The 14,351-nt window shown below is 60.5% G+C and overlaps 1 protein-coding gene across 4 annotated transcripts in view; it reads right to left on the reverse strand.

The window, feature by feature from the left end:
* CACNA1A (calcium voltage-gated channel subunit alpha1 A) overlaps positions 1-14,351 on the reverse strand; it is a 204,933-nt gene that overhangs the window by 1,219 nt on the left and 189,363 nt on the right. For 2 of the 4 annotated variants that reach the window (XM_054563537.1, XM_054563539.1), the window contains exons 38-46: positions 11,405-11,510; positions 5,154-5,261; positions 4,922-5,022; positions 3,825-3,934; positions 3,591-3,729; positions 3,330-3,443; positions 2,027-2,062; positions 825-1,011; positions 309-553 (exon numbers count right to left, since the gene is read on the reverse strand). In XM_054563537.1, coding sequence (XP_054419512.1) covers positions 309-553; positions 825-1,011; positions 2,027-2,062; positions 3,330-3,443; positions 3,591-3,729; positions 3,825-3,934; positions 4,922-5,022; positions 5,154-5,261; positions 11,405-11,510 — 1,146 coding nt within the window. Of the gene's footprint in view, positions 1-308; positions 554-824; positions 1,012-2,026; positions 2,063-3,329; positions 3,444-3,590; positions 3,730-3,824; positions 3,935-4,921; positions 5,023-5,153; positions 5,262-11,404; positions 11,511-13,896; positions 13,994-14,351 lie in introns of all 4 variants that reach the window. The other 2 variants (XM_054563540.1, XM_054563538.1) reach the window with 2 other exon arrangements.

The following is a 14,351-nucleotide window of genomic DNA, read 5'->3' on the forward strand; positions in this document are numbered from 1 at the left end:
AGCGGGCAGCCAGCGCTGCAGGGAGCCGTAAGGGCCAGGCTGGCCAGAACTCAAACATGATCCACAACCAAAGAGGAAGCAGCTGCAGGCGGGGAGCGGGGGGCGGGCGGGCAGGGGGCTGGGGGGCAGAGTGGCCGGAGGCAGTGTCCATCCTCGCCCAGGCCGCCCCTTGGCTTGGGAAGGAGCCCAACGGCGGGCCGGGTCAGAGGTCACAGTGGGGAGCGAGGACCCTGCCCAGAGTGCCTGTGGGCCCCCTCCTCTCTCGGTCCTCCGCGGCTTGGTCTGGGGGCACCTCCTGCCGCACCCACCTGCCGGTGTGCCATGTGCTCGGGGCCCTCACTCGGCGAGCGGGACCATCGCTGGTCCCGGGCCCGGGCCCGGTGGTCAGGCCGGTCTTGGGCATAGCGCTCCTTGTCGGGGGGCGGGTGGTGGTGGTGGTGGTGGTGGTGGTGCTGCCGGTGCTTGCGGTCCTTGGGACGGCCCCGCTCCTGGTCCCGCTCCTTTGACGGCAGATCCCCCGACTGGGTGGTCATGCTCAGGTCTGTCCCTAAGCCTGGGCCGGGTGAGTGTCAGACAGAAAGGAGGCCATGAGGTGGGGCAGAACAGGCACCCAGGAGGCCGCCAAGGGGCCCTGGAGAGCGGTGCCTTCTTCTGGACCAAAGAGGACCTGATGGGTGTCAGGGGTCCGGTCCTGAGGTCCCCTTGGCGACTCGGTTCCATCCAGGTCTCCTCTTCTATCGGGGTCTACCCACCTCTGCTTTCTCTTCCCCCTCCCCCTCCCTGTCCCCGGGTTTCTCTGGCTCTGGACCTTGTGGGGAGCCCACCTGTGTCCACGTCCGTGTAGCGGCCCAGGGAGCGCTCGGAGGCTCGGTGGCCGCGGTCGCGGCGCCGCTGGTGGTGCCGTTGGTTTTCTTCGGGTGGCACCCTCTCCAGGGAGTAGTCGTCCAGGCGCCGGGCCTTGGGGCCCAGCACGGAGGCTGAGCGCTTCATGGGGCTGGTGTCTGAGATGGTCTGGGGAGGACAGGCCAGCAGGCTGGGGTCAGCGGCTGGTACCAGTGGCCCCGATCTGTCCTGCCCTGTCAGCCGTCAGTGATGAGGTGTGGCCATCCAGGGTCACGGTTAGGCAGGGGAGCTCGGCTCCTGATCAACCAGGCCCATCCTGGGCTCTGGCCAGGGGGTCTGTCAGGTCCATCCCTGCCGCTTTTCAGGACCACCCCGGGGGTATCTCTAGGCCCCGGGTGTCCAGCCACGGGCACGCAGCCCGGCTGAGGAGAACAGCTTTGCTCATCCAGCGTGCACGCCCGGGAAGCCGGGCACCGGGCAGCGCCCTCGCTCTCACCCTGCCTGCTCTCCTGGAGGGTGAGAGGCCTCTGCCTCTCGGGCTGTAGGGCCTACAGGCTTGGGACCAGGCACCCAGCGCCCCAGCTCACTGTCCTCATTGGCCGGGGCGGGGGGCGGGGGGGCTGGGCTTTCCTGCCCACCTGAGGGGTTGCCCTGGCACTGCAGGCCCTGGGGAACCTTCCTGCTCAGCCTCGGCCTGCAGCCGGGGCCCCTGGGAGTGCTGCAGCCCCCGGGGGCAGCCTCCTGGAGAGGGGCCTGCGCTTCTCTGCAGCTGGAAGGGGAGGGGAGAAGGGCTGGGCGGAAGTCCTCTATGCCCTGTCCAGCTGAGAGGGAGGAGTTTTCAGGGACACAGGGCTATAGGACCAGAGGGCCAGGGGTGGTCAGGGAAATGAGAAAGAGTGGGCCAGGTGTGTGTGGGGGGAGGAGGTCGGGATTCTTGAAATGATGGCCCCCTGGCGTGGGGCTCTGAGGAGGGGAGGGGGAGGAGGGATGGAGGGCCAGCTCCCCAGGGCACACAGATAACAGGATACACGAGGATAGGGCTCCACAGGGTGCGAGAGGGTGTTGTCTGCAAAGGAAAAGTGGGGTCTGGGAGGGCAGAGATGACAGGACTCCCTCGAGGGGGGGTGGGCGGGAAGAGGGGGCCGGAGCCCAGCTGGGTGGCAGGAGGGCGGGCGGTACATACACTGAGGTTATTCCCACGTGGCCGGCCCCTTCTCCTCTGTCACAGCCCCACGGGATGGTGCACACAGAAAAAACAGAAAGAAGAAAATAAATATAAAAGCCAAGAGAGGGAGTGAGAGGCAGTACATGGACCTGAGGAGTGAGGGGGAGAACGAAGGGAGGGAAAGAGAGGTTAAAGTCCCTGGTGAGCAGATGGCCCCTGGCCCAGCTGGAAGTCCTTCCGGGGCACAGAGGAGACAGACAGGAGACAGCGTAGACAGACAGATGGCAGAGGCTCGAGACAGACAGATGGGACGGTGTGGCCGCAGCCCTCCGGCCCTGGGCTCTGCCTCATGCGATGCCTCCAGCCCTGGCTCTGGCTGACACTCAAAGCTGGGGGCGGGCAGCTTGGGAGGGGGTGGCCATCAGCTGGGTTTGCCCGACCCTCTCCTGGGGCCCAGCAGCTAGGTCCTGGGGCGCAGAGGCTGGCAGGGCGGGGCTGGGCAGCCACATGCAGGCTGGGCGCTTCTCACCCAAGTTCCCAGCAGCCAGAGGCCAGGCCCCTGGGCGGCCCCGGCCCAGCCACAGCACAGCGCAGCCGCCCACCCCGTGCACATGACCCGCACAGCGCACGGGCAGCTTCCACAGTCAGACATGCTGCCCCTCTCTCGGGCCGGGGGCAGCCAGCCATGCTTCTGGCTTCAGTCCCCTGGGGTCTGGAGCAGCAGGACCCGCATACCCTCCCCCTTCCCGGGCCCCGCAGCTGGATAAAGCAGCCACACACAGACACACATCAGGCACACGCCCCTCCCCCTCCCCAGCAGCCCCCACAGAGACCAGACAGGACGAACCCCAGCTGTCCCAGGTCCTCCCCAGACTCTGCTACTAGGTCCTAGGGCCTGCCAGGTTCCTGAGAGCAGACCCGCTCGTGCATGTGTGTGCAAGAACACACGTGTGTGTGCACGTGTGGCCATGCCTATGTGCGCGCGTGTATGTGCATTCTTGACTGCAATCTCACACATCTCCTTCTACACCCCCACGTGTCCTCCACACCCTCCGGCCACAGCACCCCCAAGCACGGCAGAGACAAACCGCCTGGCAGTGGCTACCGCACCCTGCACAGGGGAGCCCCTTTCTCTCTGCCCTTCATCAGAAGAGCTAAGAGGACCAGGGCCTCCAGATGCCCCCGGCGTGGCCAGGCAGGGCCTGCTTGCTGCCGCCGAGGGCGCAGGAGACCCCATCCAGACGAGGGTCTGGAGGAGGAAGGAGGTGCCTGGGGCCTAGGGAGGCAGGTCCACCTCAGGGGGGTGGGTAAAAGCCCTCACCTGGTTCTCTGCAGGAAGGCGGGGCATGGAGGCAGCCCGGGCCTGGCCTTCCATGGGGAGGTAGCGCTCACTGTCCGAGTAGCCATCTCGGCCCATCTCTCGCATCTCCACAGACTGCAGGGCAGATGGCAAGGCTGGGTGAGCCCCGGGGCTGGACCCGTGGACCCCAGGGGCAGCCGGATGCGCACGGGGCTGCAGGCGAGGGAGCCCAGACCCCGCCTTCCTGTGCTGCCCAGCGGGGCAGCAGGAGGACAGAGGCACCTGAGAGTCGGGCCGGCTGTTGGGCATGTCGGTAGGGGGCCCCCGCTCCGGGCTCCACGTGCCCGTCTTCTGGAACATCTCCTGGGCTCGCTGGGTCACCCAGGAAGGGCTCTCCTTGATGCCACTTTCGTGAGCCATCCTGCATGTGAGACACGGGCCAGGTGGTAGTGGGCACTCCGGAGGCATCTGTATCTGGGACGGGCACGCCCTCCTCCTAGCCGGAGTGACACTTACAGGCCTCCTCCTGGGTCCAGCTGGGTGGAAGGCAGGGCGTTCTGGCCAGGCCCCCCCTCCTGTGTTGGCGACGGGGGCTCCATGCGCTGGAACATGAGAGGTGTCCGGTTCTGGGGAGGCAGAGAGCAGCATGTGTGCACAGTGTGTGTGCATGGGGGGAGGGGGACACGTGAGGGAAGCTGCGGAGGGGACGCTCAGCTGTGGGGGAGCACGTACTCGGGTCTCATCCATGAGTCAGCCCACTAGCCCCTTTCTTCCAAATCTATCCAGAACTGGATCACTTCTCAGCCTCCATGGCCCCCTGCAAAGTTCAGCCCCATAATCTCCCACCTGAACCAGCGCTCCCCGCTCCAGCCCTTACTCCCCATGGCCACCAGAGGGCACGAAGCAACTCCTGCCTGGCCACTTCCCTCTTCTGTCCCACAGCATCAGAGTCTCCCTGAGGAGTCCCCTACTCAGAGCAAAAGTCACAGTTCTCCCCATGGCCCGCATACTCATCAACTTGTCCCTCCCCACTGCCCCTCTTGCTTGTTCTGTTCTGCCACATGACCTTGCTGTTCCCCAAACTCACACTCCTGCCTCAGTGCCTTTGCACTGGCTGTTCCCTCTGTCCGGAATGTTCTTCCCCCCAGGTATCTTCTCAACCCACTCTCTTTCATCTTCCTTCATCTTTGCTCAGAAGTCACCTCCTCAAGGAGGCCTTCCCTGACTACCTGTTTCAATCTGCACCCTCCCCCCAGGCACTCTTTTTCACGGTGCTTACTACGTTCTGCCATGCTCTGTCATTTAGTCATTTGCCACTCTTGGCATTTCCCCAACTGGGCTCCTGGTCTGTTTTGCTCATAACTGCACCCCAGGGCTGACAACAGCACCCAACACACAGTAGATGCCCCCCAGTACTGGTGGAGCAGGTGAATTAATCCAGGTTACGTCTCTTCGGCACAGCCTTACTTTTCAGTGACCTATCATGGGGCTTGGCGGCGCCCCACTGCTCTGGATGGCCCTCATGGTGACACAAAGCAGCTACAGTCTCCCAGCCTGGGTGACCCCAGAGGGAAGAACATGGGAGGAGACAGCTGCCAGGGCCTGGGCCGTACCTGCTCCTCACGCATGGCCTGCAGCTTCTTGGCTTTGCTCTGGCGGTAGTACTCCATGATCATCATGGCCGCATAGATCTTCCCCACCGTCAGGTCCGTGGCTAGGGGCACAGAGCGGGCTCAGGGACGCGCGCCCCTGCATGCACCAGTCTCCCAACCCCGTGCCTCCTCTTCCCCTCCCCCTCTGCCCTGGTGGATCAAGGCCTGGGGCCAGGCCAGTCTGGGCGCTTACACTTATGAGGGGTGACCAGCAGGTCCAGTGTTTTCTGGGACAGGTTGGGCCAGATGGCCATCATCTCTTTCCGTAGCTCGGCGTCCATCTGCTGTTTGTCGGCCCCTCCTGCAACGTGGGCACAGAGAGGCCCTGATGGCCGGCCTGGGCGCCCGCGGCCTCTAGGGCAGCCGCCAAGCCAGCAGCTCCTGCTTACTCAGCGCTCTGCAGTCCTGGTTCCCATGGGTCCCAGTGCCCCGTGGGACTGGCCCAGAGGAGGACTGACCACGGGGGTTCTGGTCCTCCGCAGGGACAGGGCTGTGGAGCAGGTGCGTGGGGGACAGCTCAGCATGGAGAGGAGCTGGATGGCCCAGGTCAAAACCTGATTCCCAGCTGAGCAACTTAGGTGTTAGTCTGCTGCTCTGTGCCTCCCTGGCTGCAAAACGGGGACAGCAGCTGAACTTGCCTCACTGAGTTCTTTGATGATTAAAGTAGTTAATGTGTCTGCAGCCTGAGGACCGCATCTACCATCAAATTGTTACCCTGCAGCCCATCGGCCCTGGGGGGAGCCCCACGGAGGCTGGGATGCCATGGGGCCAATTTTGATGTAGAGGGTTCTCCCTCAGCCAATTCTCCCCTTCCATTGATGTGACCTTTGGCCATTGCCGATCCCTGGTCCCTCACCTCTGCCATGGTGGTCATTTTGCCAGTGATTCCTGGTCCCATTGATTCCTAAGTACATGGTAGCATGACACATACTGGACCCTGTAATTGGCTGGGGCCATGTGATGAGTTCTTACCAATGAGGTGTGAGCAGAATGAGGTGTCACTTTGGGTATTCAATGTCCAGTGAATGACCCTCTTGGGTTCTTTTTCATTGTCATGATGGCTAGTGACATTAGGGAGAGTGGCTCTGTCAGGCCTAGCCCCTAAGCGACTGATGAATAGAGCCCCTTTGCCAACCCAGGAATGACACATTAATGGGAGTGGGAAGTGAACCTTTGTGGTGTGAGACTGTGGGGCTGTTTGTTAGAGCAGCACACCCTTGTCCATCCTGAGTAATATGCCAGCCTGGCCTCCACCTTTATTTCCCCTTCAGAGCTCCTAACCCTGGACACAAGGGCATGTTCCAAACACCAGCAGGTATGGAAGGGACATTGATAACAGAGCTAGAGCAACGGTCCCAAGGTTCCCTGCTGGGCCAAACATTAACTTTGTAGTTGTTGGATTCTGTTATGTGTGTGTGTGGTGGGGGAGGGCCAGGAGACCTGGGGGAAGGGCAGAGGTTGGCTACCAGCCGTTAGAGAAGCATTTCAGTGTTTTAACAACCATCCGCTGGGGCACCCAGGCTGAGTAACTGCTCTGCCAGGCTAGTCCCGACATCGCGCCTTGGCCCCTCCTCTCCGAGCCTCCCTGGCTCCTCCTTCCCCAGGTCCAGCCTGGAGCCACCTCTGACCGCTCCGCCCAGCTTCTCCTTCTCAGCAGATGTGGGTCAAAGCAGATATCTGCCAGGCACTCTGCGGAACTTTCACTTATTTTTGCCCACGTGACTGGAGACAGGTTCTTTATTTTGGGAAAAATCCTTCTGAAGGGCCTTTTTGCAGGTTAAGCTCAGAGGACATTGAGTTCACGGGAAGGTGAACTGTCTGGACTGCGCAGCCGCCTCTGCCCAGGTCTTCCTGTCCCTCCTACAGCCGCCAGAAGGCACCTGTGAGCGCCTGAGTCTGTAGGGTGGCTCCTCTGCTCAGAGACCTCCTGTCTCTGCCTCATCAAGGGCGACCGCCGAAGTTTGCAGGGTCCTGCACAATCTGCCCTTGTCCCCTCTATTTCCCCCACTCACTTGCTCTGTTCCAACCACATTGACCTTCTTTACTGCTCCTCAAATATGCCCGCCACAGTCTCCTTCAGGGCCTTTGCGTGGGCGGTTTCTTCTGCCAGGATCATTCTTTCTACAAACATCCACATGGCTCCCTTCCTCCTTCAGGTCTCTGCTCAAACCCTTTATCAGAGAAGCTTTCTAGCCGCCCCATACTTAAAACAGTCAGCCCCCCTTCACCTTCTATGACTTTGTCCTGCTTTCTTCTCAGTACGTATCCTTTCATGTTGTTTCCCATCTCACCCACTAGAGGGCGCATTCCTTGGTCTGGTCTTGTCTTTTCATCACCCGATGCTGGGGGCTGTAAGTCACTGGGGTGGAGCTGCAGCGGGCAGGGCTGCAGCCGGTGGAGCTGATCTGTGGCCCTGCCACAACCGGGAGGTCAAGACTATTGTGGGAAACACTTGGGAAAATCCTCTGTAACTGGGCTCAAGACCCTCACCACCAACCTATGACAGTTCTTTTTTCTTCACGGCAAACAGTGGGAAATAAGAGCTATGTCTCCTGTCCACTCTAGCTGAGTGAGTGTCCGGGGTGGTCTCCTCAGACACACAGGAAGAGAACATGACACTTCTTGTTAAAAGCCCCTCTCCTTACAGTGTAGATGTTCCCTGTTTCTAGCAGAGAAAAAGGAGACACCTGCTGTTATGGACGGGATTGTGTCCCTCCAGAATTCATGTTGAAGCCCCAAGCCCCAAGCCCCAACGTGAATGCATTTGGAGATGGAGGCTTTAAGGAGGTAATTGCAGTTACACGAGGACATGAGGGTGGTCTTTAATCCGACGGGACTGGCTCCTGTAAGAGAGGGAGTGACCCAGGGGTGGGTGTGCACAGAGGGTGCAGCAAGAAGGCGGCGGGCCATCTGCAAGCCCGGGAGAGAGGCCTCAGGGGAAACCAGTCCGGAGCACCTTGAACCTGGACTCTCAGCGTCCAGAAATGTGAGAAAATAAATTCCTGTTGCTTAGGACCCCCAGTCTTTGTTATTTTGTTATAGCCACCTGAGTTGACTCAAGACTCCTGTTCTTGGCTTCTGAGTTAGGTAAGGGGCTCAGGGTGGGGTTCCTAGGCCTCGGTCTGCACTGCTGGCTCTTGGGGGCCGGTCGCTGATGGCGGGGCTGTCCTGCGCACTGTAGGATGTTGAGCAGCACCCCCTAAATGCGCGCAGCACCTCCTTTTCCAAGTTCTGACACCAAACCTGTCCCCATATATTGCTAAGTACCCCCTGGGGGACAAAACCACCCTGGTTGAGAACCACCACCTTAGGGTCTTCCTGCTTCAGTTCACCGGGAAGCCTGGCACTCAGGGGGCCATTCACATTTAAAGAAGGGAAAGCCCTTAGAGGTGGCCCTCCCTAGGGTCATGAGAGCCCCGCAAGGCGAAACCCTAGGCGTATTCCTCCTAAAGCTACAGAATGACGAACACCGGGGCTCCTCGGAACAGGAGGTCCCCTGTACGCGGGCAACGGTTACTCATGAACGTGTGGCGTCCCAGAGTTGCCACCCAAAGGTCCTCCCCTCTCCCATCTCATTCTGCTGCCTTTTTGGTGAAGAGTCTCTGTCACAGGGTCTGTCCTGCACACTCTGCATATTTGGCAACACCAGCCTCCTGGCCGCTAGACACCAGATGCCACTAGCACCAGTCCTCTCTCAGCTGTGACAATCAAAAATGTCTCCAGACATTGCCCAGTGTCCCTGGGGATAGAAAGGCCACTGGTTGGGAAATGCTGGCTTAAGGTCCAACCCCTGACCTTGCTCCCCAGCCCTGACCTTGCTCTCTCTTTTCCCACAGTAGTTCCCACCTTTGAACATGTTACACATTTGACTTTTGGCCTTTATTGTTTGCTCCCTGCTTCCCTGCAGCCGCGCTGGCGGTTCATCCCTCCTGCACGGCCTGGACCCACGTGCTGGGCACAGGGCGGGGCACAGAGCAGGCATTCGATGAATGTTCTCATTCCAGGAGCCATGGCCAACGTGGCCCCCCGTTTCAGGCCGATAGCCACATGCCGGAACACCCCTCTTTGGTTCAGGCACGTCAAAGCCTGTCAACTGCCATCATGTCCACCCCAGAACCTTCCGGTCATTGCGGACCCCACCTTCAGACAGAGCCTGGTCTTTGGGGATTAAAAGACAAGACAGTGCCCCTGGGCTGTGCAGCCATGTGGAGTCCTGGACGAGAGTCTGGGCTGGCTCTGGGTGGGGTTCGCCGGGACCTGGCCCCTTCTAAGATGACGGCAAAAGGCATTCCTGTTTTTTGAAGTTGAGATCCCCCTGCAACCAGTGGCTTGGCAGGGCTGAGGATGGGCACAGAGAGTGCCAGGCAGGAGCGAGGACAGCTGGCACGAGTTTAGGCGTTCCCGGGAGGGAGCCTCGGGGGGAGGTCCCAGCCAGGCTGATGCCTGGATTTTCACCTTGTGAGAGCCCCGTTGGGCCCACCAGGACTTCCGCCCTATAGAACTGTGAGCTGATAAGTAGGTGAGCTCTAAGCTTGCTAAATCGGTGGACATTTGTTACATGCGATAACCTGCTAATACATAAACTGAAGCCTGGCGAGGGTGAGGTTGTCTGCCAAGGTTTCCAGTGAAGACCAGGCAGATGGGCAAGGTGACTCCCTGACCTGGTCACAAGGAAGCTGCTACCTATACTCCTGCTTCCTCGCCTTTCTGGGCTGGGACCTGGTCTGGCTTCAACCACGCTCGTGAGGGAGCGGCCTGGGGCGAGCAGAGCCACGTGCACGGAACATGGGCCTGACCAGTGATGTGTGCCCAGCTGGCTTGTTGCATGAGAAAGAAACTTCCACTGTGTGTCTAGCTAGAGTCTGATCCCCACACCTCCACTTCTTCTGTCCCCTGTGATTCTTTCTCGCTCTCTCTGGTGGCTCCTCCTAGACCCTCTACCTTCACCTGCGTGTCTCTCACTCCCAACAATATCCGTCCTCAACGTGCCCCCCTCCACAGGTCACTGTCCCACTGGAAGCTGCTGACCTCCCTCCCCCAAGACCCCCGCCTCCCCAGCAACTTCTGGCCTCAGCCCCTCGTCCCCCCGCCTCCGGACCCGGGGCGCACCTCTGGAGCCCGGCCTGCCTCCCTCCTGCTACGCCAGGGCCTTAGCAGAGCGCAGCCCTGACCCCCTGCCGTTCCGCTCCCGGCCTCCTCCGCTGCTGGCCAGGGCCTCTCTCTGCCCTGCTGTCTCACCAGCTGCCAAGTGGCATCTGGTCTACGGTCAGGCTTCGGAAACCCACTCGAGGCAGGGGACACTGACCCCTCCACCACAGATGCCTTGCTCAGAGTGACCAGGGGAGATCTGTCAAAATCCACTGGTCACTCTCAGTCCTCATCATCTTTGGCGGCTGGGCAGCCTCTGACACGCTGGTCCCCTCTTTCTGACAATGCCCTCCAGAAGCCCACGCTGCCCAGCTCTTGGCTCACCTCCCCGCCCCTGCATCAGCCCCCTCTGACGCTGGAGTGGTCCCGAGTTTGGTCTTTGGGGGTCTCTCAGTTCACATTCACCCCTTGGAGAGCCCGTCCAGTCCCTTGACTTAAAACCTGTCAGTACCCAATGCGCCCCGACTTCCATCTTCAGCCCAGCCTGAAGCCTCTTCACCTCGCCTCCTTCGAGACTTCTCGGGGGGCCCCCGCGCCCTACTGGCAGCACCAGCTGGAGAGTCCCCTGCTTGCTCCGTGTCTCACATGCCTCAGCCAGTGCCGCCCTCCTGGCCTCCCTCTGCCCCTGGCCTGCCCCTCCGGCCCCTTCCCTGTCTCGGGCGATGGCCCTGAACCCTGAGGGTGGCCCTGGCTTCTCTCTTGCCCTCATGCCCCGCATCTAATCCACTGGCGATCTGGTTGGCTTGGATCCCAGTCAACATCCAGGACCTGAACACTCCACGCACTCTCAGTCAGAGCCGCGCTCCTACGTTCGCCTGGATTAGGACGGTGGCCTCCACTCTCCCCCACAGGGGGCCTGCTCCGATATGAGTAGGGTCGGGTCCCTGCTCTTCTCTGAATGCCGCATGGCACCCCCCCTCACTCAGAGGGCAAGTCAGTGCGAATACAGCCCCAGGTGGCCTCCTACCTCAGGACCTTTGCACCTGCTGGCCCCTCTGCCTGGAGCTCTTCCCCCGCCGGTATCCATGTGACTCGTCACCTTACCTCCTTCAGAACCTCTTAGAGCAGGCCCCCGCCACCGGAATTGTAAGCTGCTGTGCCCCCACGTTTAGAGTGGTGGCCGGTGCACTAGAGGTTTGCCGAGTGAGGGAATGGGTGAGTAAGTGCAGGTCAGGAGCGGGCAGTGGCTCCTTCGGTCTCAGGTGGGGAGGGGGCTCCTCCACTGCCCGCTGCTCAGCCCCTCGAGGCTGCCTCCGCCCTGTCCTACCCCTCAGCTCCCACCCCTGCCCCCCTTACCCTTGGCAATCTTGATGTCCAGGGCTGTGCGGATCAGAGCCATGAGGGTAGAATTGAAGTGGACAGTGTTGTCATCGGCAACAGGCAGATCCATTCGCAGGAGCCTCTGCGGAAAACCGAAGGGAAGGGCAGTCATTCCCAAGCATCTGCCTGGTCCCCCGTGAGCCAGACCCACCCCGTCCGGGGAGCTCCAGGAAGAACTCTGAAGGCAGCAGCTAAAGTGCCCCCCTGCCCCAGCTACCTGTCCCAGTGCCTCCCTTCCCAATCTCCCTTGGTGGCCCGTAGGAAGGGCACTGGGGGCTCTCCCATGCCGGGAGCCCCTGCCCCTCCCTCTCCCGCACGCTAGGCCCTAGAGCTGGCAATTCCAGGGTGGGCCCAGTTCCTCACCCTGCCCCAGAGTTCTTCTGGAAGGCTCCGTTCCGTTCTCACCCCAAAGAAGAAGCGTACAAGCCAGCTCAGAGCAGACATGCAACAGCCAGGCAGAGGGGTCCACGGCCACGACCGTGTGGGGGCCGCCGACTCCCCCCTCCCCCAAGTGGCCCAGACTAGGCCAGACGGGCACAGACCACATCATTTCTCTGAGAAGCGGCAGGCAGGCGGCCCCCCGCTGATGGGGTGGCCCCTCGCAGACATGCAGCGAGGCCAGGCTGTAACACACAGAACAGCGGACAGGCACATGCAGACGGAATCTCGAGACTCATTCATAGCTCCGTGGAAAGTATCTCAGGGCATGTCTGCATCTTGGCTCTGTGTGATGGTGGGGGAGGGGCTGAGGGTGTTCCCGTGGCCCAGGGAAGAAAAGACTCCCCGTGTCCCAGGCAGGGGCTGTCCCCTGTGCTTGGTGATGTGGCCAGAATGTGGGGCTGGTGGGCACCGGCCCAGGCTTCTGTGGCATGTGCAGAGATGGGGGCTGAGGGTGAGTTTGGGGTTCACGGAGGGAGTTGCAGATACATGTCAGCAGGAAACAGCTGGACAAGGGGAGGGTTGGTGAACCCAGGGTGGAACACAAGAGGTGGGTTGGGACAGGGCAGGAGGAAGGCAGTGGACAGAGGAACACACAGTTGGGCCGCTGTGCATAGCCGTGCGCGCTGCGCATCGCACGGAGGGTCCCTGTCTTCGGACGCGTAGCCTTGTGGATTTAAACAACTTCCCGGCTGCCAGCAGAAAAGTGTCTGCTTCTCACCACATGGCTTGATTACAATTTTCCAGCAGCCAAAGTGTTCTGCGGAGAGGGTGCTCTTTCCAAATTTGCACAAAGGTGCCTTACAGACCCACAATGGCCCTGCACAGAGGCCGCGAGGGAAGGGCTCTGTCCCTCTCTCTCTCGCGTGTGTGCACGCGCACACATGCACACACTCACACACTCAGGCAAGCCGAGACCGAGAGAAGGATGAGAGGACAACCACAGGGAGGAGGGACAGGCACAGGGATCTTCGAGAGGCTGGTGGGGCAGCCCCAGGGGGGAGAGAGGACCAGCACTGAGAGAAGGGGAGGGAGGCCTCTCGCAGACCTGGGGTGGGCCAAGGTCGAGGGAAGCATGGGACAGAGTAACCTATGTTTAGGGGGGCACTTTAAAGGTCAAAGGTCATCCCTGAACTTCTCTTCGATGAGTTGGGGGAAACAGAGCATCTGTCCTTGGGTGCCAAGGGAGATTCCGGGACACGGGTCTAGAGGGGTGGCCTGGTCCGGCCGCCTGGCGGCACGACCCTCGCTCCTCCAGCCAGCATGCACCATCCCCCACCGCACCCCCCGTCGGCCATGGCGCCTGCCCGCCCCAGGCTCCCGCCAAGGCAGCGTGCATGGCCTGCGTCAGGGTGCCACGGTCCAGGGGTCCAGCTGCGGCCCGCCTGCCCACTCTGGAACAATGGAGAGGCATATTGGGGTGTCTCGGGGGTGCAGATGGGAGGCATTGGGACAAGGGCTGGGGAAACAACTCCAGGGGGAGGGAGGCGCGGGGAGGAGGGGCCGTGGGTGTTCCTCAGGAGGTCCTGGGTGCCCCCAGGCCCTAGGTCAGAGATCAGCTTCAGGTGTGCGGGGGTCAGGGGGCTGCTGGACGGGGCCAAGGCCTCGCCTTTCTGGGGACCAAGCCCCCTGCCAAAAGGTACCTGCCCCAGCCTGGGAGTGGGGGCCACTCTGGGTAGACAGAAAGGAGGCCCATTGGCGATACTACCTGAAGTGTGTTTGTGTCCAATCTGGTTTCCAGAAAACCAGGTGTGAGGGGACTGGGAGCCCCCGACCCCTCCCCCCAGCATGTCGGCCATAATGGAGTCTCAAAACACCAAGACACACTCATCAGAAAGGACGGACACAGTGTGCTCCTTAGAGTCAAGGAATGGTCATGATCCATTTACTCGAGGAGGAAAGGAAAGAAAAAAAGAAAAAAAAGAAAGAAAGAAGAGGAACGCTGGAGAAAGAGACTTGGCTGGTTGTTCCTGGCCAGCACTGAAAAATCCCCAGTGCCCGGACGTCGGTGGTCAGCAAAGGTAATCTACCTTGTAAGCCACTCTGGCCGGACACTTCTTCCCCAGACCCAGGGGCGGAGACATGTGTCTCAGCATCTGATACATGTCCGGGTAAGGCATGCGGCCCCTGGCAGCACCGAAAACAAAAACGGGAGTGGGGACGGAGAACCAAAGGAAGGGCGGGAAGAGGGAGGGGAAGAAATGGGAGAAAAAAACCAAAACCAAAACCATACGAGCCGAAAAAATATAGAGAGAAAGATGCAGAGAACGGTAAAATAGGTATTTCAAATAAATGGAAAAGAGGAGAAAAAATGGAAGAAAAGGTAATTAAAAAATATTATTTCACTGCTCACAAGCAGGGAGAGAGAGAGAGAAAAGAGAAAAGTCAGGTTCAGTTTTGACTCTGAGCTGTGGTTCAGGTGCGGTATGGAGGGAAGGGGCGGTTCTCATTTTGGAGGGTGAAGCAACGCTTTGATTGGATGTTA

Source organism: Pteronotus mesoamericanus, unplaced genomic scaffold, assembly GCF_021234165.1.
Source record: "Pteronotus mesoamericanus isolate MK-2021 breed Mesoamerican mustached bat unplaced genomic scaffold, CSHL_Meso_final scaffold_827, whole genome shotgun sequence".
NCBI lineage: Eukaryota > Metazoa > Chordata > Mammalia > Chiroptera > Mormoopidae > Pteronotus > Pteronotus mesoamericanus.